Source organism: Chiloscyllium plagiosum, unplaced genomic scaffold (assembly GCF_037043375.1).
Source record: "Chiloscyllium plagiosum isolate Xiang-an unplaced genomic scaffold, Cpla_swu_hap1 HiC_scaffold_28, whole genome shotgun sequence".
NCBI classification, from domain to species: domain Eukaryota; kingdom Metazoa; phylum Chordata; class Chondrichthyes; order Orectolobiformes; family Hemiscylliidae; genus Chiloscyllium; species Chiloscyllium plagiosum.
This window is the reverse complement of record NW_028270166.1, coordinates 32,454,448-32,481,941: the sequence shown is the minus strand read 5'-3', so window position 1 is coordinate 32,481,941 and position 27,494 is coordinate 32,454,448. Positions and strand designations below refer to the sequence as shown.

Genomic DNA, 27,494 nt, shown 5'->3' with positions numbered 1-27,494 from the left:
AATTATCCAAGGTTCCACTTGCCATATCTTGCAATTTTAAACAGAGTTTATGAATGAAGGATGGGGATGAATTACTTGCTGGCTTCTTTCGCCCCCCACCATATCTTCAGTGGAATGTTCATCTAGAACTCCATTTAGTTTTAAAATTTCTGGTCTCTCCCTCCTGTTGGATCTGATGTTGTGAAACTTGAAAGGGTTCAGAAAAGATTTATAAGGATGTCGCTAGGGCTGGAGGATTTAAGCTATAGGGAGAGACTGAGTAGGCTGTAGCTGTTGGCCCTGGAGGACCGGATGGTGAGGGGTGACCATATAGAGGTTTATAAAATCATAAGGGACATGTATAGGGTAATTAGAAAAGGTCTTTTCCCTTGGGTGGGGGAGTCCAGAACTAGAAGACATAGGTTTAGGGTGAGAGGTGAAAAATTTAAAAGGGGACCTAAGAGCAACTTTTTCACACAGAAAGTGGTGCATGTATGGGATGAGCTGTTAGGTGAAGTGGCAGAGGCTAATACAATTACAACATTTAAAAGGCACCTGGATGGGTATATGAATAGGAAGGTTTTAGAGGGATATGGGCCATGTGCTGGCAAATGGAACTAGATTAGGTTAAGATATCTGGTTGGCATAGACGAGATGGACCAAAGCGTCTGTTTTCATGCATTACATCTCTATCACTCTATAACCCAAGAATAATATTTTTACAAGTGCTATAAATTTTTTCCTTCCTTCTTATACAACATATAATAGCCACAGGGTTTCTGAAGCTAGGAAAAGTACATCTTTGATTCTTAGCTGTTGTAAAGTGATAGGCTAATTTTAAGATTGAATTTGCCACAAAGTATTATTAGGTTTTGTAATAAACTTTTTCCATTAAAATCAATCATAATAAATTTGCAGATTTTTAAAGTAAAGAATTGTTAGGACCATGTGAGCATCCACAATGATTTTGGTCCAGTTGGTTGACCCTTGTGTTACTAAATTCAGTACTTCGTCCACATAGCTCAAGAATAAATAAATGACTGCTGAGGAAACTCGAATAGCCAGTTCAATCTGCTCATCCGAGGCATAAGCTCCTTTAGCTGTTGATCTGGTTGATACATTCTTTTGATGACACTTTAGTTTTATTGTGTTACTGTATACTGTAAAGCTGAATATCCAGAAGAAAACCTTAAGAGCATAGGGTATAGGAGCAGAATTAGGCCTTCTGGCCCGTCGGGTTTGCGCTGGTCAAAAGACAACCATCTAACTATTCTAATCCTACTTTCCAGCACTTGGCCCATAGCCTTGTATGCATTAGCATTAGAAGTGTATACCTAAATAATTCATTAAATATTGTGATGGTTTCTGCCTCTACTACCCTTACAGGCAGTGAGTTCCAGATTCCCACTACTAACTGGGTTAAAAGCATTTCTCCTCATGCCCTCAGGCTGGCACGATGACTCAGTGGTTAGCACTGCTGCCTCACAGTGCCAGGGACCTGGGTTCGATTTCAGCCTTGGATGTCTGTCTGTGTGGAGTTTCCATGTTCTCTGCGTAGGCTTTTTCAAGGTCCTCCAGTTTCCTCCCACAGTTCAAAGATGTGCAAGTTAGATGGATTTGCCATGTTAAGTTGCCCCATGGTGTCCAGAAGGAGAAAGTGAGGACTGTAGATGCTGGAGATCAGAGTTAAAAAGTGTGGTGCTGGAAAAGCACAGCAGGTAGGCATTCATCATTCGATTCTCTTGCTCCTTTAATGCTGCCTGACCTGCTGTGCTTCTCTAGCACCACAATTTTTGACACATAGTGTCCAGAGATGTGCAGGCTAGGGGGTCACAGGGATACGGTGGGGTGAGGGGGTGGGTGGATCTGAGTGCTATGCTCTTGGGGGGTTGGTGAAGACTTGCTGGGCTAAATGGCCTGCTCCCACACTGTAGGCATTCTATCTCTGCTTAAATCTTATCTTAAATCTCTGCCCTGATCATTGATCCCTCCACTAAAGAAGGTTGTCTCTTCTCATCCAACCTGTCTATGTCACGCACAATTTTTATAACTTTCAATCATGCTCACGTTTTCAAATAAACCCGTTGGACTATAACCTGATGTGATGTGATTCTTGACCTTGTCCAACACCGGCGCCTCCACATCATGAAATCCAAGTAGATTATGTCAAATACATGTCCTTTTCTTCTGTTTCAACATGTGTAAACATATAAACTTTTAACTTTAAAATGGAAATGCACTGTAGAAGAATCACAGGATGGAAGAAAATTTTCAGGTTTGTAAATTGTTACAGCGATTTTGTCAGAAATTATCAACATGGTACTTCTGAATGCATATATGACACATCAGTAAAATTGTTGACTTATAGCAATGTTCTAATTGCTCAATTACAGCTTTCACCCATTATTCTCATAAGTGAAAATGGAAGATACACAAAGGTCACATTTACTGGACCTCTGGCATTAAATGCACCTATTTTTAGAAATGCTAAGGACAGGTAATTTAATACTGACTCACAGCTCTATAAAATTTTACATAGCCAAAAAAAATAATTCAAGTCTCTGCTTCACCTGCAATTAGAGGCTTCTCAATTTAGTTTAGCCATTTCAAGTAGTTAATACAATAGGGTCATCCATCACCATATGCTTTTCAAAGGAAATAAGATCATTTAGATGAGAGCTCTTTGATTCTACAGTGTAGTGTGAATGCTCAGTTGATTATTGGTAAATTGAATTGGGGAATATTTAATCTCTTTTTCAGGTGAGACACAACTCAGCACGTGGGTGGCATGGTGGCTTAGTGGTTAGTACTGCTGCCTCATAGTGCCAGGGACCCAGGTTCGATTCCAGCCTTGGGTGACTGTCTGTATCGAGTTTGCACATTCTCCCTGTGTCTGCATGGGTTTCCTCTGGGTGTTCCGGTTTCCTCCCACTATCCAAAGATGTGCAGGTTAGGTGAATTGGCCACACTAAATTGCCTGTAGTGTTCAGGGATATGTAGGTTAGGTGCATTAGTCAGGAAGAAATGTAGGTGAAGGGGTCTGGGTGGGTTACTGTTTGAAGGGTCAGTGTGGACTTGCTGGAAGGAATCCTAATTATAAAAATTCTAAGTAGTTAAAAATGATGTCTGCAGTTTGAATAATCGATTCATACAAATTTGAGAGATGGAATGTGGCATTGCAAACTAACAGTGGTACTGGACATTAGAATGAAGACGGTTCAGTCTTGGATGTGATTAACATCAGCAGTAACAGCCAGCTCTAACCCATGCTGCTTTTGGTGAACTGGCTGGCAACTTAGCAGGTTGTGTTACTTTTGAAATTCTTTCCAACATCCTATGAAAATCACCCTATGCTTCTCCATATTCCCAACTAATCCTTCATGCTCTAATAAATTGTTTTGGTGTTAGTCCTTAACTGTGAGACAAAATTGTGACCAGACGATTGAATCATGGAAGGAATCACCAAAGTTTAACCCTATCCTCACTCAACACCTAAACATAATTGCACATTACAGATTGAACATTTTCACTTACATCAGCTGTTTTCTTTTTTTGAATCAGTCCAGAAAATCTATGTGAACCATTTGTTTGTGTTTCCTGCTGCATTCTGCACCATTCATATTTCTTCAAACTGAACCAATCAACACACGTCAGTTGGGATATCTGTAGAATGAGAAAAGGACATTGTGTTTTCATTGACCTTCCCTAATCACTGCGTTCAAAAATGTATTCTCTACTCTCAAGATGTAATTTGTTGCTTCATAAGATATAGGAGCAGAATTAGACAATTTGGCCCATCAAGTTTGCTCTGCCATTTGATCATGGCTGATAGGCTCCTCATTCTCATTTTCCTGCCTCCTCTCTGCATCCTTTCAACCCATAACCAATTAATAATCTGCATAACTCCTCCTCAAATTTACTCACTGTCCCAGCATCCACTGTAGTTTGGAGTGGTGAATTCCAAAGATCCATAACCCTTTTGGAGAAGTTGTTTCTCCTCCACTCTCTTTTAAATTTGCCAGCCCCTATCCCTAATACTATGACCTCTCGTGCTAGGATGCCCCACAAGAGAAAGCATTTGCTCCACATCTATTGTATCACACCTTTTATCATCTTGAATACCTCAATTTCATCTCCCCTCATTCTTCTAAATTTAGGCCTAAACTGTTCAATCTCTTTTCATATGACAAACCCATAATCTCTGGTGAACCTCCTCTGAACTGCCTCCAATGCCATTACATCTTTCTTCAAATAAGGGGACCAAAACTGTGCACAGGACTCCAGATGTGGTTTCACCAATTGTTGGTGTGTGGGTTCCTTGAGCAAGAGCCAGAAAGAAAAATACACTTTTTAAAAAATAACTTATGATGTCAACTGTGGACAGCTCTTTTCTGGTGATTTCCCTTCCAGTATGCCCACCTTGAATATGTTCCACTCTTTTCTCTGACAGGATTTCTGTTTTAATCTTTTGACTTTAGACATTATTTCCCTTTCACCACAACTAATAAGTACTTTGTCTTTTACACTGGGCTTCCACACCATCTGTTCTCCTCATTCCTCCTCTGCCTCAGTTAAAAATATAAAACCTATTGTTTTCCAACTATTCTCATTCTGAAAAGTCATGCTGGACTCAAAATGTTAAGTCTGTTTTTGTGTCTGCAGATGCTGCAGGACCTGCTAAGTTTCTACAGCATTTTCTGATTGTTTCAGACTTCCAGCATGTGAATCATCTTGCATGACTTTGTATTTATTTACTACAGAATATTGTCCTTTATTGAAACTACCTGAAGCATTTACCAAGCTGCAGATTAATAGCCACCATAAGTAGAAAATTGTCCTCAATGCAAAGCAATCCCATTTTCACTTAATTCATGATGATGAAATGTATTTTTTAATGTCCAGTTATACCAGGGAAGACAGCATTCTTTGTGAAATGTAACATTTATGGCACACCAGTCCAAGATTTGTTAGATGGGAGCATTCAGTTCTGTCCTCTGATAGAGGTGGGCTTATTGCCTTGGTTCTTATAGGTTGCTTGAAATAATTCAGAGTTCACGAAAAGCAATTTCAGGACACAGAATGTTGAAAAAAGAGACAGTGACAAGGGAAGACTCCCAAGTTAGAAGCATAATTGATAGATGTGCTGCAGGCAAGGAGACGAGGCAGTTGACTGGTCTTGTAAGGTTAGAACAAACTTAGAACAGTTCCAGAAACAGAAATGAAGCCAAGAGTTACAACATGTCTGAATGTTAGAATTAAATTGCACATGCACCGTAGCTTATAGTACAGCTCTTACTTGTATAGTAAAATATTGTTTGTGCACATCTATGGAGTCTTGTGGCTTTATTCTCCTAGCAAAACACCCGAATCTAATCTAATCTTTTGACTATTTTAAAAACAAAGGTTATTGGGTCCTCACCGGATCATGACATAAATCTGGCTGTCTTGTCTGAGATCATAATACAACCAAAAAATAACAACTGCAGAAGCGTGGGATAAAGTAGAGTCAATTGGAGTGATCACATTCTAGAAATATATTGCTTGCTTTTTTCCACCATTTTACTTTCTCATGCAAATGTTAAGTGGAGTTATACTGCAGAGAGACGTAATTTCCAGATTGTAGTCACTTTGCTTCCACATTGTTAGCAATGAACAGGAAAGACTCAAATACCCAGCAAGTGTCAGAAGACAGAAAACACCAGCCCCTTGGTAACTGTTTGTGAAACAGTCCTAACATCCTCTCTCATCCCTTGCATCCTCAATGTTCAGACATAATGTACTGAAATTTGGTTGCAATCCTTTTTTACCATATATTCAAATTTTGTACCATTTGCAAATTTTAAAATTATGCCCTGCAAGGTGAAATTTAGATAATTAATATAAGTTCAGAAAAGCAGTGTTCCTAATACAGACTTTTGGGAACACTTGCCTCCAGTTGAAAAACAGGTGTTCACTAATATTCTCTGTTTTCTGTCCCTCAGCTAATTTTGTAATCACAAAACCAATGTTTCTTTCACTCACATGTGGTTTGATTTTTTTCGAGCTTGTTTATTCTGTAATACTTTATCAATATGTTTTGAAAGTCTATCTGTACATTATCCCTCATCAGCTCTAAGTTTCCTCATCAGCTGATTAACTGGTCAGTATTTCATGGTTTATCCCTTGCATATTTTCCAAACCAGGCTGCAACATTTGCAATTCTCATGTTCTGTGGTGCCACTCCCAAATCTAAGGGGGAATTGTAAGATTGTGACTACAGCCCCTGCAATTTCAATCCATTTTTGCTTTGACCATCTTACCAGGAACATTGACTTTTATATTTTGAATACTACCAACCTTTAAATATGTCTTTGCTGATTTTTATCATATCCAATTCTTCTACTTATTCCCTCTTTATTATAACTTTGGCAGCATCCTCCGCTTTAGTGAAGTGGTGAAAAGCATAAATCTCAGCCATGCTCTCTGCCTCCACAATCAGATCTCCTGTTTAGATCCTAAAGAAGACCTTTTTTAAATTTTGCTCGGAATTTCTTGGTGACATACAAAGCATTTGAAAGCCATATTCACTAGACTCTGCTATCTAATCAGTACACATGTTACATCATCTTCTATTCACTCTGCCTCCTCTGTTCACTACACCAACCTGCACCATTATGACAATTACAGATAGTTGTAATCAACCTGTTCAGAGACATTATTACACACTTCTACAGCTCAGAGACATTATACACACTTCTACAGCTCAGAGGTAAGACACTACCACTGCACCACAAGCAACTCTTGTATTTGCCATTATACACATACCTGCTAAATGTATGAATTAGATACTCAGAGATAACTTTGCACATTGGTAATTAGCTTAGTTAGGTAGACAGCTGGTTTGTGATGCACAGGGAGTCAACAGCATAGGTTCAATTCCCACACCAACTGAAGTTAACATGAATATCCTGTCTTCTCAACCTCACCTGGAGAGTGGTGGTCCCCCCGATTAAACCCACCAACAGTCATTTGTCTATAATGGGAGAGCAGCCCTGTGACTTTATTTTTTGTCTGGATAGTGCGGAACAACACAATCAGGGAAATGAAAAGCCAGAAATCAAAATTTTAGAATGGTAGCAGGATAAGGAATAAAAGTGAAAATCTAAAAAGCAAACAAAAAGAATTGAAATGATGTAATAAAAGATATGCATCTGAATGGACTATAACAGGAGCATAGTCAACCTGTTACCATCTGAAATAAGCTAGTGCGATTGAATTTAAAACAACCAAATATTCAACTATAAGTTGCAAGTAGTATGCAGAGGGAAATTTATCTCTGTATATAAGAGAAAAAGGAATACAAAATTATGTTAGTACGATGAGAAGTATTAAAATAGGAAGAGCATAGATCTGTTATGCCAAATAGAGGATTGCAACCAAATTGATGAAGGTTCTTTATAGTTCTACATAATATGTCTTCACTTGCATCATGTTCTATCACCTATGATACCTATGCTCTTTGACTTACATGATCTTCCAAACCCCTAATTTTAAAATTATTATTCTTATTTTCAAATCGTTCTATGGCCTCTCTGTAATAATCTCCAAAACTTTTGGTTCCTGAGCATTCTCAATTTTAATTGCTCCACCACTGGTGGTCATGTCTTCAGTTGTCTTGGCTTCAAGATCTGAAAGATCCTCCCAACACCACCACCTCACTTGCCTCCTTTAATAAATTCCTTAAAACCTCTTTGTTCAAGCTGTTTAGTCATCTGGTAGAATACCTCTTTTTGTGCCTTCGTGTCATAATTTGTTTTGTGAAGTTCCTGTGAAGCACGTTGGGATGTTTTATTACATAAAAGGCACTGAATAAATACATATTGTTGCCATCTTGTGGCCATTTTGCTCACTACAATATTAGCATTCGTATAGTGGATGGGGAACAAATGCAGGTGTACTTTTCCAAGTATAAAATTTCAATGTACAATTAATACTTTCAACATATTCTCCCCCAGCAGCAAAAATGTTTCTAATTCAGATAATCCCATGATAGATCTTCATTTCTTTTGTATTTTCATCATTTAATTATTTCTGCTTTCACTGTATCCGATTTCCCTTTTGTTCTTTCCTTACTTTCGTCTCTCCCTTTCTTTTCCTGTCTCCATATTTGTAAGAAAACTGTTAATCTTTCTTTAGAACTCAAATGATTATTTAATAATTGAAATTATCAGCTGTTTCCCTCTCTCAACTGATGCTGCCTGATCTGCTATTTCAGCATTTTATGTTTTTATTTCAGATTTTCAGTATTTGCAATATTTTATTTTTGTTGCATTTCATAGAGTCATAAAGTCTTAAGAGATGTACAGCAAGGAAACATCCTTTGGTCCAACTCATCCATGCCAACCAGTTATCCGAAATTAATCTAGTCCCATTTGCCAACACTTTCCCCATATCCTACTAAAGCCTTCCTATTCATATACCCATCCTGATGTCTTTTAAATGTTGTAATTGTACCAGCCTCCACCACTTCCTCTGGCAGTTCATTCCATACACGTACCACCCTCTGTGTGAAAAAGTTGCCCCTTAGGTCTCTTTTATATCTTTCCCCCTCTCACCCTAAACCTATGGCCTCTAGATCTGGACTCCCCTACCCCAAGGAAGAGACTTTGTCTATTTATTCTATCCATGCCCCTCATGATTTTATAAACCTCTATAAGGTCACCCCTAAGTCTCCATTCTCCAGGGAAAACAACCTCTCCCTATAGCTCAAATCCTTCAACCCGGGAAACATCCTTGTAAATCTTTTCTGAACCCTTTCAAGTTTCACAACAGCCTTCTGATAGGAAGGAGACCAGAATTGCACACAATATTCCAAACGTGGCCTAACCAATGTCCTGTACAGGTGCAACATGACCTCCCACTCCTGTACTCAATACTCTGACCAAGAAAGGAAAGCATACCAAACGTCTTCTTCACTCTCCTGTCTACCTGCGACTCCACTTTCAAGGAGCTATGAACCTGCACTCCAAGGTTTTTTTGTTCAGCAACACTCCCTAGGACCTTACCATTAAGTGTATGAGTCCCGCTAAGATTTGTTTTCCCAAAATGCAGCACCTCGCATTTATCTAAATTGAACTCCATCTGTGACTTTTCAGCCCATTGGGCCATCTGATCATGCACCACCCTCTGCGTGAAAAAAGTTGCCAGTCAGGTCCCTTTTAAATCTTTCCCCTCTCACCTTAAATCTATGCTCTCTACTTTTGAACTTCCCCCAATCTATAATACAACTCTTGAAAAACTCATTCATTCCCTGAAATCTGAAATCTCTGCCAGCTGGAAGGACAAGGGCAACAAATGCATGACAACGCAATCACACCGGGGTTCCTCTCCAAATCATAGATTATCGTGACCTCTTTTAAAAAATTTTTCATGGCATGTGGGCATTACTGGCTAAGCTATCATTTATTGCCTATCCATAACATTCCTTCATTTAAAGTATCTGCACTTAATGTGTGGTTATTTACACTGTGCATGACACAGGCACCTGGTATGGAGGAAAAATGTCTGTTACTACTGATGAATCTTCTGTTGTTTCTTACAGAAACCAGGTACAAAGATTCAGGTACACTGAATTATGGCTGATGCTGTAAAATGTAACAAATGACCACAACTATTTTAAAACTGGCATAAAACAGGGTGGCACGGTGGCTCAGTGGTTAGCACTGCTGCCTCACAGCACCAGGGTCCCAGGTTCAATTTGGGCCTTGGGTGAGTGTCTGTGTGGAGTTTGCACGTTATCTGCGTGGGTTTCCTCCAGGTGCTCCATTTTCCTCCCATAGTCCAAAGATGTGCAGGTCAGGTGAACTGGCCATGCTAAAGTGCCCGTAGTGATAGGTGTGTTAGTCAGAGGGAAATGGGTCGGGGTGTGTTACTCTTCGGAGGGAAGGTGTGGACTGGTTGGGCCAAAGGGCCTGTTCCCACACTGTAGGGAATCTAATCTAATCTAATTTTTTTCCAATTATATCTTTTTGTTGCTGAAAGGACTGGCTCATATTGGGGTACAGTTCCACAGGTGGTGATTGTCATTCATTCTTAATTTGTGAATCTCCAAAGTACTGACAGGATATTTGCCACAACATACAATATGCTCTCACAGTTTGCAGGTTGCATCAGTGAATAGCAGGTGACAATAAGACCACTAACTTCTACTTTCCCCAAGTTAGAATCACCTAATTTAGTGAAGACAAGTGACTGACCTGCCATCTATGACCCAAGTTGTCACTGGTGGTAAATTTATCCAACAAGCTATTACAGAACACATTTTCTTCCTTTAATTAGACCATCTCTTTTGAGGAAAATTCAAAATTCGTGCATTTTCAATTCTAAAATCAAAATATGGCAATCATTTATTAATAAAGTCAGGTAGAAAATACAGTCTATAATTATTTTTCCATACCATAGAAGACATTTAGTTAGCAGTTTACCAGGATAACTATGGCTGTAAATTCCTTATAATTTCATTTGCATTTGTACTGTGTCTCTCCTGAACATAAAAATTGACAAGACCGGTATAAAATTACAAATACAGTTAGACTCTCTCTCTTGCTGGTCTGCAAATTTCAACTTCTATTTTCCACCAAATGATATCTTCAGATATTTATATTCTTCTGTAATTATTTCTGAATAATGGAGGTCCTTGACCACAGATAGAGAGAGAATGAATCCTGCATCACACTTTTTTTTCTTCAGTACTTCTTTGTCATCTATCTGCACCATGAGCTCTGATATTGTTGCCATAGAAACTCTAACTAACTCACAGTATAGTCTTGTATATTTCTCTAAAGGGAATAGCTGCCAATTTTTTTACTGCAAAAAGAAAGCGTGACAAGGATGGTAAAAATAATGAATTTGAGAACAAAATACAAAAACAAAATGGAACACAGAATAATAAATGAAAACCAAAATAATTAGCTAGGCACTATAGAAAGAACTTCAATTTACATAAAACATTAACAGAAATATTCAAAATCCTCTGATCTGCTGTATTACCTTGAATCGTTTTTGCAATATAGATGAATAGGATATCTATGTTGTACTTCAATGAAATAAATAATCAATTAGTTTTTTCCTGGTATTTTTTGAGGAAATTACAGTTCTTGGACACTGGAGCACCTGCTTATTTAAGAAATTATGGTATTTGAACTCATCTGTGAATAGTATCTTGCAATTACAATCTGTGACATCAGACATGGTACAAGAGGGAAGGCTTCAGTTTCTTGGGGCATGGTGACCAGTTCCAGTCAGAAGGTACCTATTCTAAAAAAAAGTTCCACCTTAACAGAATAGAAACCAATATCTTTGAGAACAGGCTGCTCATGTAATTGGGTATGTTTAAACTACACTGGCAGAGGAATAGGCACCAGTATAAAGAAGAAAGAAAATAAGAAGGTGTTTAAAATGAGCTGGATGGTAGTACATTCACTTACTAAAACACTGAAGGAACAACCTAACATTTCAGTCTGGAAGTAAGCTTTGAGCCGACGATGACTGATTTTCATTGTCTTTCCCAGAAGAACAGGTGACAGTATTCACAAATTGATAGGTGAAAATACCACTACCTTCCAGATGTTGGTCAATTCTTGCAGAAATACTTACTGGGTTCTTTGTGACCAGCCGAAATACCTGCATATTTTAGGCAGATATCAGATTGTGATCTACCAGTCAGGATTTATTTTGTATTTTGAGCACCAATGTGAATTGGTAATATCGCTGGACTGGGGTTAATCCAGAGGCCTGGATTAGTGCTTTGATAATATGGGCTTGATTCTCACCACGACAACTGGTGGAACTTAAATTCAATTAGAAAATGAAGAATATCAAGTCTCAGTAATGGTGACCATGATAATTATTACCAATTGTTGTAAAAACCCATCTGGTTCCTTAGGAAAGGTGTCTATTTTTCTTACCCAAACCTGCTTACAAGTGACTCCAGATCCACAACAATGTGGTTGACTTTTAAGTACATTCCGAATCACCCAGCAAGCTGCTCGGTTCAAAGCCAATTAGAGATGGACCACAAATTCTGGCTTTGCCAGCAATCCCCATATCCAATGAAAGAATAAAGAAAAAAAAAGATGAACAATGCATGCTCTGGTCCATTGATATTAGTGACAAAGTGGTCTTGATAGCAGCTCTTAATGGGATTGATTAATCCAAAATGTCTTCCTTAAATTGATTTTTGAGAAGCCAGGTATATATCTAACAAACAAATACTTCCATCTGCTTTCCCTTTGCACTACACTGAACTGCTCCAAACTCTCCACACTTCCCCCCCCCTTAACAAACAATGTTTGTTCCTGGAATCCCCTCCTGCAGTCAGTATACTGTCTGTTAATGATTGTTCAGCATTTGCCGCTTGCTATGAAATGTACATGTGGTCAAAGTATCAAAAGGATGTAGGGTGGGCAATATGGTCACACCGTTTACCACCTGTCAATTTCTCACCCAAAACAAAAATCATGCCCCTTATCCTATATCTCAGAGGTCCCAGCAGGAATAAACACTCACTTTTAAAGGCAAAATGAGTTACATTTCACTAGTTATAGGACAAATCTTATCAGCAGTTACAAAGGATTAAAAATAAACATCAGATTCACAAACGTGAATAACTGCATAAAACAATCCCTTGTCTTCACCCCAACCCCCACACACTAGGCTATCACATCATCTACTATTATACACAACTCATCATTAGCTATTAACTGTCCACTAGTAGCTATTCATTCTCCCAGGTTGATCACTATCCATTCAAAGTGTCAAAGTACAGCTCAGAAACAGACCCTTTGGTCCAACTTGTCCATGCTGATCAGATATCCCAACCCAATCTAGTCCCACCTGCCAGCACCTGGACCCTATCCCTCCAAACCCTTCTTATTCATTTACCTATCCAGATGTCTTTTAAATGTTGCAATTTTACGAGCCTCCACCACTTCCTCTGGCAGCTCATTCCATAATTCAAACCCTCCAACCCTGGCAGCATCCTTGTAAGTCTTTTCTGAACTCTTTCAAGTTTCACAACATCCTTCCTATAGCAGGGAGACCAGAACTGTATGCAGTATTCCAAAAGTGGCCTAACCAATGTCTTGAACAACTGCAAGATGACCTCCCAACTCCTATACTCAATGCACTGACCAATAAAGGCAAGCATACCAAACACCTTCTTCACTATCCTATCTACTTACAACTCCACCCCTTTGTCTGTCCAGCTGTTCTCTCTCTTTATGCTCTATCTCCACTGATTGTTTACTCTGTAACCCCTCCCCTACCCTAACATCTGCACAAAAAAAACATTTTCCTAGCTACCATCTGATTTGAGGATGGGTCACAGGATCCAAAACGTTAACTCTGATTTCTCTTCAACTGCCAAACCTGCTGAGCCTTTCCAGCAATTTCTGCCTTTGTTTCTGATTTCCAGCATCTGCAGTTCTTAATGGTTTTTAATCCATTATTTTGATTTGAAGAGAAAAAAAACATCCACACAGTCTGCATCATTTCATATACTAATTATGTTTAAATCAGTAACAATCTGTAAATTTTGTCTGTTAAACGCCATATTAAAGAAGAGTTAACATCAAATAAAACAGGGAGGAAAGAAAAATGTATAAGATCCACGGTTGATTGATTGTTGAGCAGTGGCTGTTGGGCACTGTGTTTTAATTCTAGTCATTTTGAATTATATATATTTCTAAACTAGCCCAGAGAAAGTAATAAATTATAGGCACAGGAGAGGGAGTGAAGTTTGAGCGATGAGGAATTTCTACTTTCTATTAATCCCAGTTTTTAGTTAATAGCACACAAATAATGCTAAAGTAACATAAAGCAACTTAAAATTATTCAATAAGATATTGAATAGCAGCTTGGCTAAGCACGATGCATATCGTGTGGCATGTGGGGAGTGGTGGATATTTCTTGTAATCCACACAAGCCCATGTGCATAAAGTGTCAACAGCTGCACAATCTCAAGCTCTAGGTTTCAGAGCTTGAACAGCAGCTCCAGTCACTGATGTGCCTCTGTGAGGCAGAGAACTATATGGACAGCATGTTCAGAAAAGTGGCCAACTGCAAGTTGTCAGATATGGAATAGGTGACCAGGCGAAAGTGAGGACTGCAGATGCTGGAGATCAGAGTCAAAATTAGAGTGGTGCTGGAAAAGTACAGCAGGTCAGGCAGCATCCGAGGAGCAGGAAAATCAACATTTCGTTGATGGAGGGCTCCTGCCCAAAACGTTGATTTTTTTCTGCTCTTCGGATGCTGCCTGACCTGCTGTGCCTTTTCCAGCACCACTCTAATCTTGACATGGAATAGCTAACTTCAGACCATATAACAGAAACAGGCAGGTAATGTAGGAGTCATCAGAGGTCCTATTCACTAACCAGTTTTCCACTCAGATATTGATGAGGGGATAAATCCTTGGAGGAGTGCAAGAGCCACACCCAGCACCACAGGTGACCCAGATGTACAGGAGGGAATGAGGAAGAGCAGAATAAACTATTAATGGGGGATTCTTTACTTTGGGGATTAATCAAGCTTTCTTGTAGCAATCAATGGGATTCCAGGATGGTGCATTGTCTCCCTGATGCTAGTGTCAAGATTGTCACAGAATGGCTGCAGTACATTCTGCTGGGGGAGGTTGAATGGCTAGAGGTTGTGGACCACATTGGCACTACTGATATAGATAGGAAAGGGGATGTGGACTGCAATCGTAAATTAGGGTTGCTATGCATAAAATTAGCAAGCAGCACCTCTAAAGTTACAATTTCCAAATGACATGATGTAAAAGTGAATACATATGGCTGAAAAGGTGATGCAGGAGGGAAGGTTTTAGATTTCTGGGACTGGCTCTGGGAGCGATGGTACCTTTACAAGACGGGTGGGTTGCATCTGAACAAAGCCTAGATGATTATATAGAATCTCAAAAGGACAGTGACAAGTTGATGGATTGAGTGAATAGATTGCAAATGAGGTTCAGTGTGGAGCAGTGCGAGGTGAGAACTTTGGTACAAAGGAGGGACAAAATAAAATAAAGGCTATATTTTAAAGGGTATGCAGGAACAGAGAACTCAGTGCAAATATACATTGGGTGTTAAAGGTGACAAGATAGTTAAAGTAGCCTTATGATAAAGCACACTGTATTCTTGGCTTAATTGAGTCATATTGTACAAGAGAAAGGAGGCTGTGAATAACATATATAAGACACTAGTTAGACCTCAGCTAGGTACTATATACAGTCTGGACACCAGATTTTATAGGAAAGATGTGAATGTATTGGATAGAGGGCAAACAAGGTTTATGAGAAAGGTTCCAGGAATGAGAAACTTCAGTTATGAGGACAGATTGCAGAAGTTGGAACAGAAACTTGACTGAAGTCCTCAAAATCATAACACTACAGATATGGAGAAACTGGTCTCCTTTGTAAGAGGATCAAGATTCAGACACAATTGTAAAGAGTTTTGTAAAAGAAGCTCAGATGGACAAGAATTTTTTTTAACCAAAGAATAATCCAGATTTATAATGTCATGCCTAAAAATGCCTGGTGGAGGTAGGCTGAAATGAAACATTTGATGGGGAGCATCATGGTATATTTAAAGAGAAATAATGTGCAGCAGGGTTACAGAGAACAGGCTGGAGTCTAGCACTAAGTTGAAATGCTCAGACAGTTGTTGCAGACACAATGGACTGAATGGCCTGCTTCTGCATTATAGCAATTGTTATTTAGAAACTATTTAGGTGACATTCATGCACACCAAGAATGATCTCCAGATTACAAAGTCATTTCAACATACAGAGTCCTGCGTATAAAAAGTGCTACACAGATACCCCAACAGAGACAGTTGTGAAAATATTTTTGAATGGTTCACGAAAATCTGTAGCTCGGTTTGCGGATGAGGTAGTTGGTTAGCTCACCGATAAACCAGCAGTTGTAAAAATAGGGGAAATGCATCTGGAAAAGGGGTGGAAATGCCGAAAATGCAAAACAAAATCCGGAAAAATTGCGGCAACTACAAAAAAAAACTCATGGTAAAATAGAAACTGAAAGATCTACTCTTGAAAATCTCTTTTTCAGATACTTAGTGATTTGTTGTGTACTCCCAGTAACTTAAGTAGGGTACCAATAAACGTACAAACATTTCAATATTTGGAATGGGTCAGTGAGGAATTGCATTTTAACATCCCTTTAATACGTCAATTCAAAGAACAAAATCTGAGTCCTTGCACAAACAGAGGTCCTTAAACTTCGGTTCTAAAGAAGGGTCACTGGATGTGAAGGTTAACTCTGATTTCTCTGCACAGATGCTGCCAGACCCGCTGAGCTTTTCCAGCAACTTCTGTTTTTGTTTCTTAAACTTACCTCCTGTGGAAAAGAACATATAAAAACCTGTCTGTACGTTGTATCATTTATCAATAATTTAGAAACCGCGTTAATTGATAAATTGATCAAACTGAAATCTCACAAAACACATCACATCAAGTGACGCATGCGCCGTGTCAATGAGCATATCTACGCTGTAAGTACGGCAGGTCGGGCAGCGCTTGCGCTGAGTACGGATAGACGGGCCGCGCTTGCGCTCTGGGTATGGCTAGCCAAGCCGCGCTTGCGCTCTGGGTATGGCTAGCCGAGCCGCGCTTGCGCTCTGGGTGTAGCGGGTCGTAGCACGCCTGCGCTCTGGATATCGCTAGACGGACCGCGCCTGCGCTCTGGGTGTAGCGGGTCGAAGCACGCCTGCGCTCTGGGGATGGCTAGTCGGGCCGCGCTTGCGCTCTAGGCGTTGGGAAACCAAGTGGACAGGCTCTGACAAAGTAAATATGGATATAGCCTATGTCTGTGAGTGGGAGAAGCGGCCGAAGAGCAATTATTGTCCGTCTGTGTTGCTGGTATGTGCTTGGTCCTGCAGAAACCTGGTTGCCTTCACAACGGATTTGAAGAACGAGGAAGAACAAGGTAAGGTTTTGGGTCTGGTCTTTCTGCCTGATCTTTCTTTTCGGACATAATAAAGTTACGGTGATTTAAAATTCTTAAATACTATCTCCAGCGGTATGAATTTCTCTAACGCTGACCTGGCTTTTGGAAACACCTTGAAGAGCTTGATAAACAGAGTGTGACAGTTGTTACGTGACAGAAATATCAACCCATTTGCAGAGAACAAGATCTCAGCAATAATTCAAAACGATAAACTTATGTTTTGGTTGACTGTGTCAACCAAGGAAAGAAGTAGATGTCACCTAGCCTGAGTCTATCATACTGCAGCTATCAGTTTTTGCCGTTTAGTCAGGTACTTGCCCTCAAAGACTTGAGCACAAATCTAGGCTGACACATCAGTGAATTTAAGAGGGAATGTACCATGCGAGAAGGTACCATCTTTGAGTTGTTGGGGTCTTCTAAAATGTATGTTAAAGATGGCCGTGCACTATTTAGAGCAGGGCATGGAACTTCTTTCCAGTGTAATAATCAACCAACACCTGAAAGCAGATTATCGTGTTTTTATTTGCATTATTGTTGGTTAGATTTTGCTCTGCATAATTTAGCTCTCTGCATTTCCTACATTACAATAATGACTTTATTTCAAAAAGGAAGTGATTTAAGATATCCTGATATTGTGAGAACTGCAATAAAAATATAAGATTTTTTTTGCATTTATTGTATGCTTCTGACTACAATATTGAACAATTTGTTTTTAATACAATGTCTGTATCCCTGGGGATTAAGATATTTTGTTTTGTTTGTTGGACATACAATAAATATCAAATTGGATAGGTTCAAAGAATTCCTGTGGCTTCAAAAGCAGCAGGCCCTGAGAAGTTTGTTGTCAGCAGAAAGTGGAGAAGACATTGGCTCTAGATTATTTTCCAAAATAAAATTTGCTGATCTAAACTCCAACCCAATTTTTTATATTGTAACTAGAAATAAAAGAAATGCTCTCAGATATATTGGAGTAGTACTAAATAAGATAAATATTCAAAATACTGTTGGGAAACCTTTAACTTCTAAATAGAAGTCAAAACAGGACAGGGCTGGAACAAGTATAAAACATTTGCAGTATCAATTGAATGTTGAGGCCACAAAATAATTGATCCAATTGCTTTGTAAAACATTTTTCCTACGTTCTGCTTCTGGCTGGACTTAAACTTTTGTGAAAGCTGACAACCAAAACTTTGAACTCTAGGTGTGTTGCCAACTTGAACCAGGTCAGTGCAGTGTATTTGTTAAAAGGAAAGGAATTTCCAACATGTTGGGGTCTTGCTAAACCACTACGACTTTGCAGTGATGAGCTCAGGCCCCAAACCTTACTCTTTCATGAGAAGTACCAACGTTTGCATTCTTACTGAGTGCTGACGAGAATGTTTCCTTTCTTTGTCTTTACGTTTGTTCCTAAACCTTGTACTGTATATTTTTCAATATTTAGACCTAATCAACTGGCTCTGTGTTTCCAAAATTGTTTGATATTAGATTATTCATGATTTATTTGAGAATAATTTGGGCAGTGAGATTGTACATAGTTTCCTAACTGTACATCGCTTTCTTACAGATCTTACTTATATGATTCACATTTTGGACACTGAGCATCCCTGGGATGTTTACTCCATCAACTCAGGACATCATGAAGTGATTACTTCTTTGGAGTGGGATCAATCTGGTAAGCTTTGTTTGGTTAACCTGTAAGAATATAACTGTTTTGACCCAGGACCACCAGATTCAATCATAAAATAATAAGGCAAATCTAGTTATGCAAGCCCATCATGGATTTGATAAACAAATAACTACCATATGCATTATACTTTAAATGAAAAAAATTACAATCTGATGAAGATCAGTTATCCTCACTAGTTAGTGGTGCTAGGTGGTACTGAAGGTTTCGGGCTTAAGATCTGACCTGTTCAATGTTTTTCCCTATTGTCTGTACCCTCATTTAAAGATGCGCTCGGTAGGAACACTTCTTATTAATCATCTGAGAAGTTGTATAGTTGAGATAATGTTTCTGCTTTATCGTGTAGCAAAGCCACAAAATACTTTACAAAGTGTGCTTTTGATTTTACCACACAATGCAGAGAAGAACTCTTTCTCAATGTTTGCAGAAGAGCACTCCTCCAGATCAATGCTTGCTACTTCAGTAATGGTGCGTGTATGGAATGAGCTGCTAGAGGAAATGGTGGAGGCTGGTACAGTTACAACATTTAAATGGCATCTAGATGGGTATACGAATATGAAGGGTTTAGAGGAATCTGAGCCAAGTGCTGGCAAATGGATCTAGATTAATTTGGGTTATCTGGTTGGCATGGAGTTAGACCGAAGGGTCTGTTTCCATGCTGTACATCTGACTCTATGACATTCACATTTCCTTTGTGGATAGCTACTATGTTGTTGACTGAATTATCTTCTGACTTCAAATTTAATATAGTTGGAAAATAAAGTTAGCTCAGGAACTGAATGGTACCATAATTGTTTCTAAAATGTATCTTTTTGAATTGAAATATCTGTCTAAAATATGTCATTTTGCTCTACTCTGCCTCCTTGTAAGGTTCTCGGTTATTATCTGCTGATGCCGATGGTCAGGTGAAATGCTGGAGTATGACTGATCATCTGGTGAACAGCTGGGATAATATAGTCGGGAGTTCAGTGGATGGGGACCCTATAGTGGCCTTGTCATGGCTACACAATGGTGTCAAGTTGGCCTTGCATGTAGAAAAGGTATGTGCTGCAGTCAAAGTCTTAAGCAATTTTTTTTAACGACCTGTCAAAATCCAACATCTTGTCTGAAACAAAGTTCACTGCCCGATACAGTCTGTCACATGGCTAGGTGTAGCACCGAACTGCATTTTCTCATTAATTTGTGACTCTTAAATTCTGGAACTTTAAGATTACTTTTATTTTATTTTTTACCTCATTCCCCATCAGTCTGGAGCGTCCAATTTTGGTGAGAAGTTTTCTCGAGTGAAGTTCTCCCCTTCCTTGACACTTTTTGGAGGGAAGCCAATGGAAGGTTGGATTGCTGTAACCATCAGTGGTCTAGTGACTGTGTCGTTACTGAAACCAAGTGGACAGGTTCTCACTGCTACAGAGAGTTTATCACGCTTGAGAAGCAGAGTTGCCCTGGCAGACATAGCATTCACTGGTGGTGGGAACATCGTAGTGACCACTTCGGATGGTAGCAGCTCTTCTCCTGTTCAATTTTATAAAGTCTGTGTGAGTGTTGTAAATGAGAAATGCAAAATTGACACTGAACTGCTTCCGTCACTCTTCATGCGCTGTACAACAGACACTGCTCGAAAGGAGAAGTATCCGGCTGTCACACACCTGAAATTTTTAACAAGAGAGACATCTGAGCAGGTAATGTGATTCTTTCCTTATTTCTCTCCCTGCATACCTCTGCTGCCAGTCTCACACAAAGGCATTTTTCTGTTGGAATTCAGGTATCTGTTGGTCAATGTGTTTGTTATAGTTCCTTGTATTATCAAAAAAATCACTTCTGAAGTAAATATATCTAAATGCAACTAGTTTCATTTTGAAATTGATAGTATTAAGGCAACCAAACTATGTTATGCCTATAGAGATTAAAAAATTCTCAAAACATACTGTCCATGCAGTTAGTGTGTGAGAATTGATATTAGTATCCACATAACATAAGTATTGCCATTGTTGATGGATGAGAGTCTATTTAAACTTTATCAAAATAACATTCAATAAAGCTATAATCATTTAAATCGTCATTTATGATAGTGTATTTATTCTTAATTCTGGTAGGCTGCCATTTTCTGTAGCTGACCTGAATAAGAGAAGCTGTGCTGTAACCATGTACATATGGTTACCAATTTAATTCTGAAAATCAGTGGAGGTGTTAGATTCTTTTTCTTGAGATTTTCAAACATTTGATGCAACTGCAATATGCCAACTTCTGTGAACAGCCAAAATTTATTGAGCAAGTACAAGTTTTTGGAGGATCACTTAACACTTTGCAAAGCGTGTCACGCAAAGCTCTCTGAACAAAGTGACCAGTTCTTCCTTTTATACAAAATTTTACATTACATTTGGTAATACCCACAAGACAACCCCCAGCCACTCCCCTGTAGTCACATGCCAACCAAGACACAAAGTAGTGATTTGATTGTTTCTGAAAATAATGTAATTCAGATCATTCCTTAATGGCAAGATCTGGTATAAATCTTTTTTTAACTGCAGGGTGTGGGCAGACTTTTAACTGCAATGTTTTTATTGATTCTGACTAGCAGGAGATGGCAATATAATTTTTTTTTACATTCTACCTGCAAGATAGAGAAACATGCCAACCTACCCCTGGGACATCCAATTTCTTGCAGGTCAGCAGAACAAATTAACCCTTTAACATCTCAGAAGTTTGAAATGCTTCACAAGTCTGACAGAATCTTTCGAGAAAGAAACAGCATTAATGTTTCAGGACTGACCAGAAGTTAAAGTGTTTATCCATAGATGATCTCAGGTCTGCTGAGCATTCTTGGCATTTTATGTTTTTATTTCAGATGTTAGCTACACCAAACTTTGTTCTTGTGCCACTATAAAGTTCCTGGCTATCAGAAGTATTAGTGTTGTTTCATATTCTATATAGTCCTTTAGTTTCTTAATGTCTTTCATAGTGTCACCTTTGAATGGTTACAGTACCATCAGATGCCATTTGACCCACCATGCTGCAAAAGCAATTTATCTTGTGCAAAATTCAGTCTGGGCCCTGCACATAATTCCTTTTCCTGTAACAATCCAATTCCCTTTTAAATATGATGATTGAATTTGTCTCCAGCATATTCGAAGGCAGTGATGTCCAGATCCTATCTATTTGCCACATAGAAAGTTATTCCTCATTGTCATTGCACCTTCAGTCTGTGCCCTCTGATCTCTATCCCTCTGGCATCCGGATGGGTGTACGCATAAAAAGGGCTTAGTGTGATAAGGGCTGAATGCTGGCAAATGGGACTAGATTAATTTAGGATGTTTGGTTGACATGAACAAGTTGAACCGAAGCCTTGCTGTACAGCTCTATGACTCTATATACTCTATTCTGACTCTTCGAGATTTTAAATACCTCTATCAAATTTTCCAACCATCCATTCTTCAAAGAGAATAGTCACAGCTTCCCTAGTTTATTCACATAACTGAAATCCCTCATTCCTGAAACCATGCTCAAATAAGGAACATTCCAATGGGCGATTCACTCTTTAGGATTAAGTAGACATATTAAAGGTTGTGTTAAACTAAATGAAAAAGCATACAATTATGGAAATACAAGTCACAGGTCAGAATATTAAAAAAAAACAAATATTCATTAAGGGGAGAAAAATTAGAGCATAAATTTACCCATAAATGTAAAATATAAAATACTTAAATATTTATGTAAGTATTTAAAGAAGAACAGTATCAACAAAGTGAATGCTGGCCCTATAGTATGTCAGACTGGAGAATTCATCTTGGAAAATAAGGAAACAGACAAATTGAGCAGGTTTTATATCAGAGCTTAAAAATGTGTTGCTGGAAAAGCGTAGCAGGTCAGGCAGCATCAAAGGAACAAGAGAATCGAAGTTTCGGGCATAAGCCCTTCTTCAGGAATGAGGAGGGTGTGCCAAGCAAGCTAAGATAAAAGGTAGAGAGGAGGGACTTGGGGGAGGGGCGTTGGTAATACGATAGGTGGAAGGAGGGCCTCATCTTCCGCCTAGGAACCCTCCAACCACAAGGGATGAATGCAGATTTCTCCAGCTTCCTCATTTCCCCTCCCCCCACCTTAGCTCAGTCCCAACCCCCGGACTCAGCACTGCCTTCTTGACCTGCAAACTTCTTTCCAATCTCTCCGCCCCCACCCCACTCTGGCCTATCACCTGCACCTTAACCTCCTTCCACCTATCGCATTCCCAACGCCCCTCCCCCAAGTCCCTCCTCCCTACCCTTTATCTTAGCCTGCTTGGCACACCTTCCTCATTCCTGAAGAAGGGCTTATGCCTGAAATGTTGATTCTCCTGCTCCTTGGATGCTGCCTGACCTGCTGTGCTTTTCCAGCAACACACTTTAAGCTCTGATCTCCAGCATCTGCAGTCCTCACTTTCTCCCACCTTAATATCTGTAGCAAATGTTAGAAGCAATTATTTAATAAATTACAAAAACACACTTGGATAGGTTTAAGGTAATCGTGCAGAATTGGCATGGCTTTGTGAAATGGAAATCATGTTTGTTAATCTGTTAGAGTTCTTTAAGGAGGTAACGTGCCGTGATGATAAAGGGAATTGGTGGATGTGCTGTACTTGCGTTTCCACTGGCATTTGATAAAATGTGACTTCAAAGATTGTTGTGGAAATTAAAAGCTTGTGGTTTGGAGATAGCATATGACATGGGTAGAAATTGGCTGGCTCATGGGAAGCAGGTGTAAATTGGTCTTTTTCAGGTTGGCCGGATTTGACAAGTGGTGTGCCATGGGTCAAGCTGAGACCTCAACTGTTCACAATTTATATAATGATTTAGTTGAAAGGACGGAAGGTATGGTTGCCAATTTTGCTGGTGACAAAAAGATAGGAAGAAAGGGAAGTTGTAAAGAATACGTAAGGAGGTTACAAAAAGGTTAAGTAAGCAAGGAAAATGTGGAAAATGGAGAATAATATGGGCAAATGTGAAATTTTCCATTTTAGCAGGAAGAATAAATTAAAAAAACATATTATTTAAATGGTGAGATTGAAGCGTTCTGAGATATATAGGGTCCTGGGTGTCTTTGTGTGTGAATTACAAAAGGTTAGTCTGCAGTTACAGTAAGTAATTGAGTAAGTTAATAGAAAGCTTTTGGTTACCATGAGTGTAATTGAGTACAAGAATAGGGAGGTTATGCTTCAGTTACACAGGGCTCTGGTGAGACCACATCCAGAACACTGCTCAGTACCTTATTTAAGGAAATGTGTAAGTGCTTTGGAGGTAGTTCTGAGCAGGTTTACTAGACTAATACCTGGAATGTGCAAGCTATCTTACACAAGTTATCAGTCAGACAGTCTAGGCTTGTATCCTTTTGGAGTTTAGAAGACTACAAGATGAATTGATTGAAACATACAAAATCCAAAAGGTTCTTGATAGGATAGATGTAGAGAGAATGTTTCCTCCGAGAAGAATCTAAACTAGGGGATCTCTGTTTGAAAATCAGATATTAGGTGAAATTCTGTATCTGAGTCATACAGTCCTATAAGCATGGAGACAGACCCTTTGGCCCAAACTGATCCATGCCAACCAAAATGTCTGTCCACACTAACCCCATTTCCCTGCAATTGGCCTATATCCTTCTAATCCTTTCTTATCCATGTATTTGTCCAAATGTCTTTTAAATGTTGTTAATGTACCCACCTCAACCACTTCCGCCAGCAGTTCAATCCATATGCGTACTACCCTCTGTAAAATAAGTTGTTCCTCAGGTTTCCTTTTATTCTTTCCCCCTAACCTTAAACTGATGCCCTCCAGTCCTCAATTCCCCAATCCTAGGAAAAAGACTGAGTGTATTCAACCTATCCATGCCTCTCAGTATTGAGTGTGTTTGGAGCTTTCTTCCTGGAAAAAATGGTGGGATCAGAGTCCTTGAATATTTTTGAAGCAATGGCAGGTAGATTCTTGTTAAGGAGTTTAAAAAGTTTTCAGGGGTAGGCAGGTTTGTTGATTTGAGTTTACAATCCAATCACCCATGATCTTATTGAATGACTGAGTAGACTCGAGGGCTGAATGGCATACATAGTCAGATTCACGAGCAAATGTATTTCTGTACCCTCTCTCATGCCATCATGTTCTTCAGAACGGGTGTAGTATTCCTTTTTAGGGTGAACAAGTTTATGGTAATGATCTACAGTGCAAGGAATAGAAATTCCTTTAGAATGGGGGGGTGCATTCACCATTAACAGGGAACCATGCATCAGTCTACTGGTGCTGCCTGACCATAATTTATTTTCTTATTTTTGTAACTGTTTCTGCAGTGTCTGATTTTAACTATACAAGTGCATGGGTTTTGAGTATGTTAAATCAGCCCACTGATACATTTTGATCACTGCAAATGATGGTTTGACTTCTAAGTTTTCACTCTTAATAGTACTTTGGTATGATAAGCATTCTGTTCTACTGGTAACTGAAATTGGCAATTGGGGGGCGAGTAACTGTGATGGTAACAAACCATTTCAGATTAGTAGAATTAATCTTTTGTTTCAGATCTGTCACTATTACTAATGTAAAAGCTTGGGTGTCAAAGTCATTGATATTTCATGTCCCCTGCAGGTATTACTGTGTGCTTCCAGTCTGACTGGCAGTATTGTAGAATGTTGGTCATTAAGGAAGGAAGGGCTACCAGTGAATAACATCTTTCAGCCAATTTCCCCTGTGGGTGAGTATTGATGTTACTGCTCCAAACAAGATTCATTAAGTATAAATTGCACGTAATAGTACTTGACACTTAACCTGCTCTTTCAAAGAGGCTGCAAGTAGTATATTACAGAATGTACATTCTTCTGAAACCTGGTTGTTATCAGTGATTAAGGTTGGGTGTGCTTTCCCCCGTTCTGATGACTCCCCAGTAAATTGAACTTTGTGAACTCTTCCGAGGTGGAATCTGAGTACAAAGCTGAGATCAAACCTTTTGCTGAAAAACTAGTCACACCGCAGCTGTAGTATTCTTCTGCATATTACTGTTTTATTTGCTAAATGCTAAATTTTTTGCTAAATGTTATTTGCTCATTTGCTAAATGTTTTGTGCTACTGCTTTTGGACCGACCCCTTATTCTTCACCCCATGGAAATGGCTGTTTATAGTTTAATCAAAATCAAATCAAATCTTGATCTAAGAAACAAGTTAAACACTAGACTAAGGAGAAGGGTTTCAATATATTAATGATGCTGGAAAAAGGCAAAGGTGACCTTATAGAGGTTTATGAAATTATGAGGGGCATGGATAGGGTGTATAGGCAAAATATTTTCCCTGGGGTTGGGGAGTCCAGAACTAGAGGGCATAGGTTTAGGGTGAGAGGGGAAAAATATAAAAGAGACCTATGGGGGCAACTTTTTCACACAGAGGGTGGTACGTGGATGGAATGAGCTGCCAGAGAAAGTGGGAGGCTGGAACAATTGTAACATTTAAGAGGCATTTGGATGGGTATATGAATAGGAAGCGTTTGGAGGGATATGGGCCGGGTGCTGGCAGATGGGACTAGATTGGATTGGGATATCTGGTCGACATGGTCGGGTTGGACCGAAGGGCCTGATTCCATGCTGTGCATCTCTATGACTCATATCTGTGATGTTTCTTTGAAAAGATCTGAATAATTAAAAATCGTTGGGCTTCTTCAGCTGTGTATGAGGGAAATGACCAGGTTTGTTGCATTGATAAGATAATTTCATAAGCCATTAGTAGTAAATGATTAATGATTCTTCATTAAAAACAATGGTAACCTTTAATTGCATTATAGTAGGGATGGCAATCTCACTTTGTACAGAATACTGAGAGTTTTCCCAATTTCTATCTCTCTTTAACACTGACCTAAGAAGCAGAATATTGTTCACGTAGCTGGATTAATATTCTTTGTACTATTGCCCAAGGAGTCAATTCTAATATTATCAGAAACTGTAGGTAGTTTGGCTGGAATTTGGTGTGAAAATCAATTAAAAGATAGAGGTCATTAATTTTGTGTACCATTTTGGTCATACTAACTGAGCTTTGAGTTTTTCTCTGGATGTGCAAGTTCCTACGTAAATTGGTCTGTAAACTGAATGTATCTGATGCATCATGTTGCCTATTTCATTGTTGAAATGCACCTTTTGTTCATTGCAATAAAAATAAAATGGTAGAGGAACTGGTCAGGTCTGATAGCATCTGTGGAAAGAGAAACTGAAATATTTTGAATCCAATAGGACTCTTCAGACATTTTTATGTTTAGTTTCTCCATTTTGTTTTCATTTGTGATCTCTAGTATCCTTTATATTTTTCTTTTATTTCGTGTTGTAATTCTTGATTTGCTTTGTTTAGGTGATAAACAGCCAAGCATTTTGAAGTGGAGAATTCTATCTGCAACCAATGACCTGGATAGAGTAACAGCTGTGGGTTTACCCAAACTTCCAATTTCACTGACCAGCACTGACCTAAAGGTGGCGACAGACACCAAATTCTTCCCAGGACTTGGTTAGTACTATCCCTCACACTAAAATCAAAGTAAAAATTTTGTTAATATTTTTCCACTTGTCCAATAAAATGTGGCTTTATGAATCCCTGAGCTTGAACTTCTCAAAGTCTTCATTTTCTGTTTAATAATGTTTGATCATGTTATGGTGAGATTTAGAAATTGCTGAAGACCAGCTGTGATGGTAACTGAACAGAATGGCTTTCAGATCATCAAATCCCTGTCTGGTAGCTCAAGAGAGTATGGTGTTTGAGTTACCTTATTTGTTGGCATGCATTAGCACTGGAAATAGCTGGAATCTATGGCTGTTTCTCTTCTGTTTGCTAAAGTCGTATTTGTATT

General features: G+C 39.0%; 1 protein-coding gene and 1 long non-coding RNA gene across 3 annotated transcripts in view; one reads left to right on the top strand and one right to left on the bottom strand.

Annotated features, from left to right (window-relative positions):
- Positions 1-1,997: 1,997 nt before the first annotated feature.
- Positions 1,998-16,458, bottom strand: LOC122565090 (uncharacterized). Its single transcript, XR_006316078.2, has 3 exons — positions 16,367-16,458; positions 3,514-3,642; positions 1,998-2,218 (listed from the first exon to the last, which is right to left on the bottom strand). It is a non-coding gene; the product is annotated as an uncharacterized LOC122565090 (long non-coding RNA).
- Positions 16,459-16,761: 303 nt separating this feature from the next.
- The window catches only part of med16 (mediator complex subunit 16), a 33,568-nt gene continuing 22,835 nt past the window's right edge, over positions 16,762-27,494 (top strand). For both annotated transcript variants that reach the window (XM_087976096.1, XM_043721030.2), the window contains exons 1-6: positions 16,762-16,957; positions 18,543-18,650; positions 19,533-19,702; positions 19,910-20,341; positions 25,262-25,367; positions 27,002-27,154. In XM_087976096.1, coding sequence (XP_087832222.1) covers positions 16,822-16,957; positions 18,543-18,650; positions 19,533-19,702; positions 19,910-20,341; positions 25,262-25,367; positions 27,002-27,154 — 1,105 coding nt within the window. In that variant the 5' untranslated portion in view covers positions 16,762-16,821. The remainder of the gene's footprint in view (positions 16,958-18,542; positions 18,651-19,532; positions 19,703-19,909; positions 20,342-25,261; positions 25,368-27,001; positions 27,155-27,494) is intronic.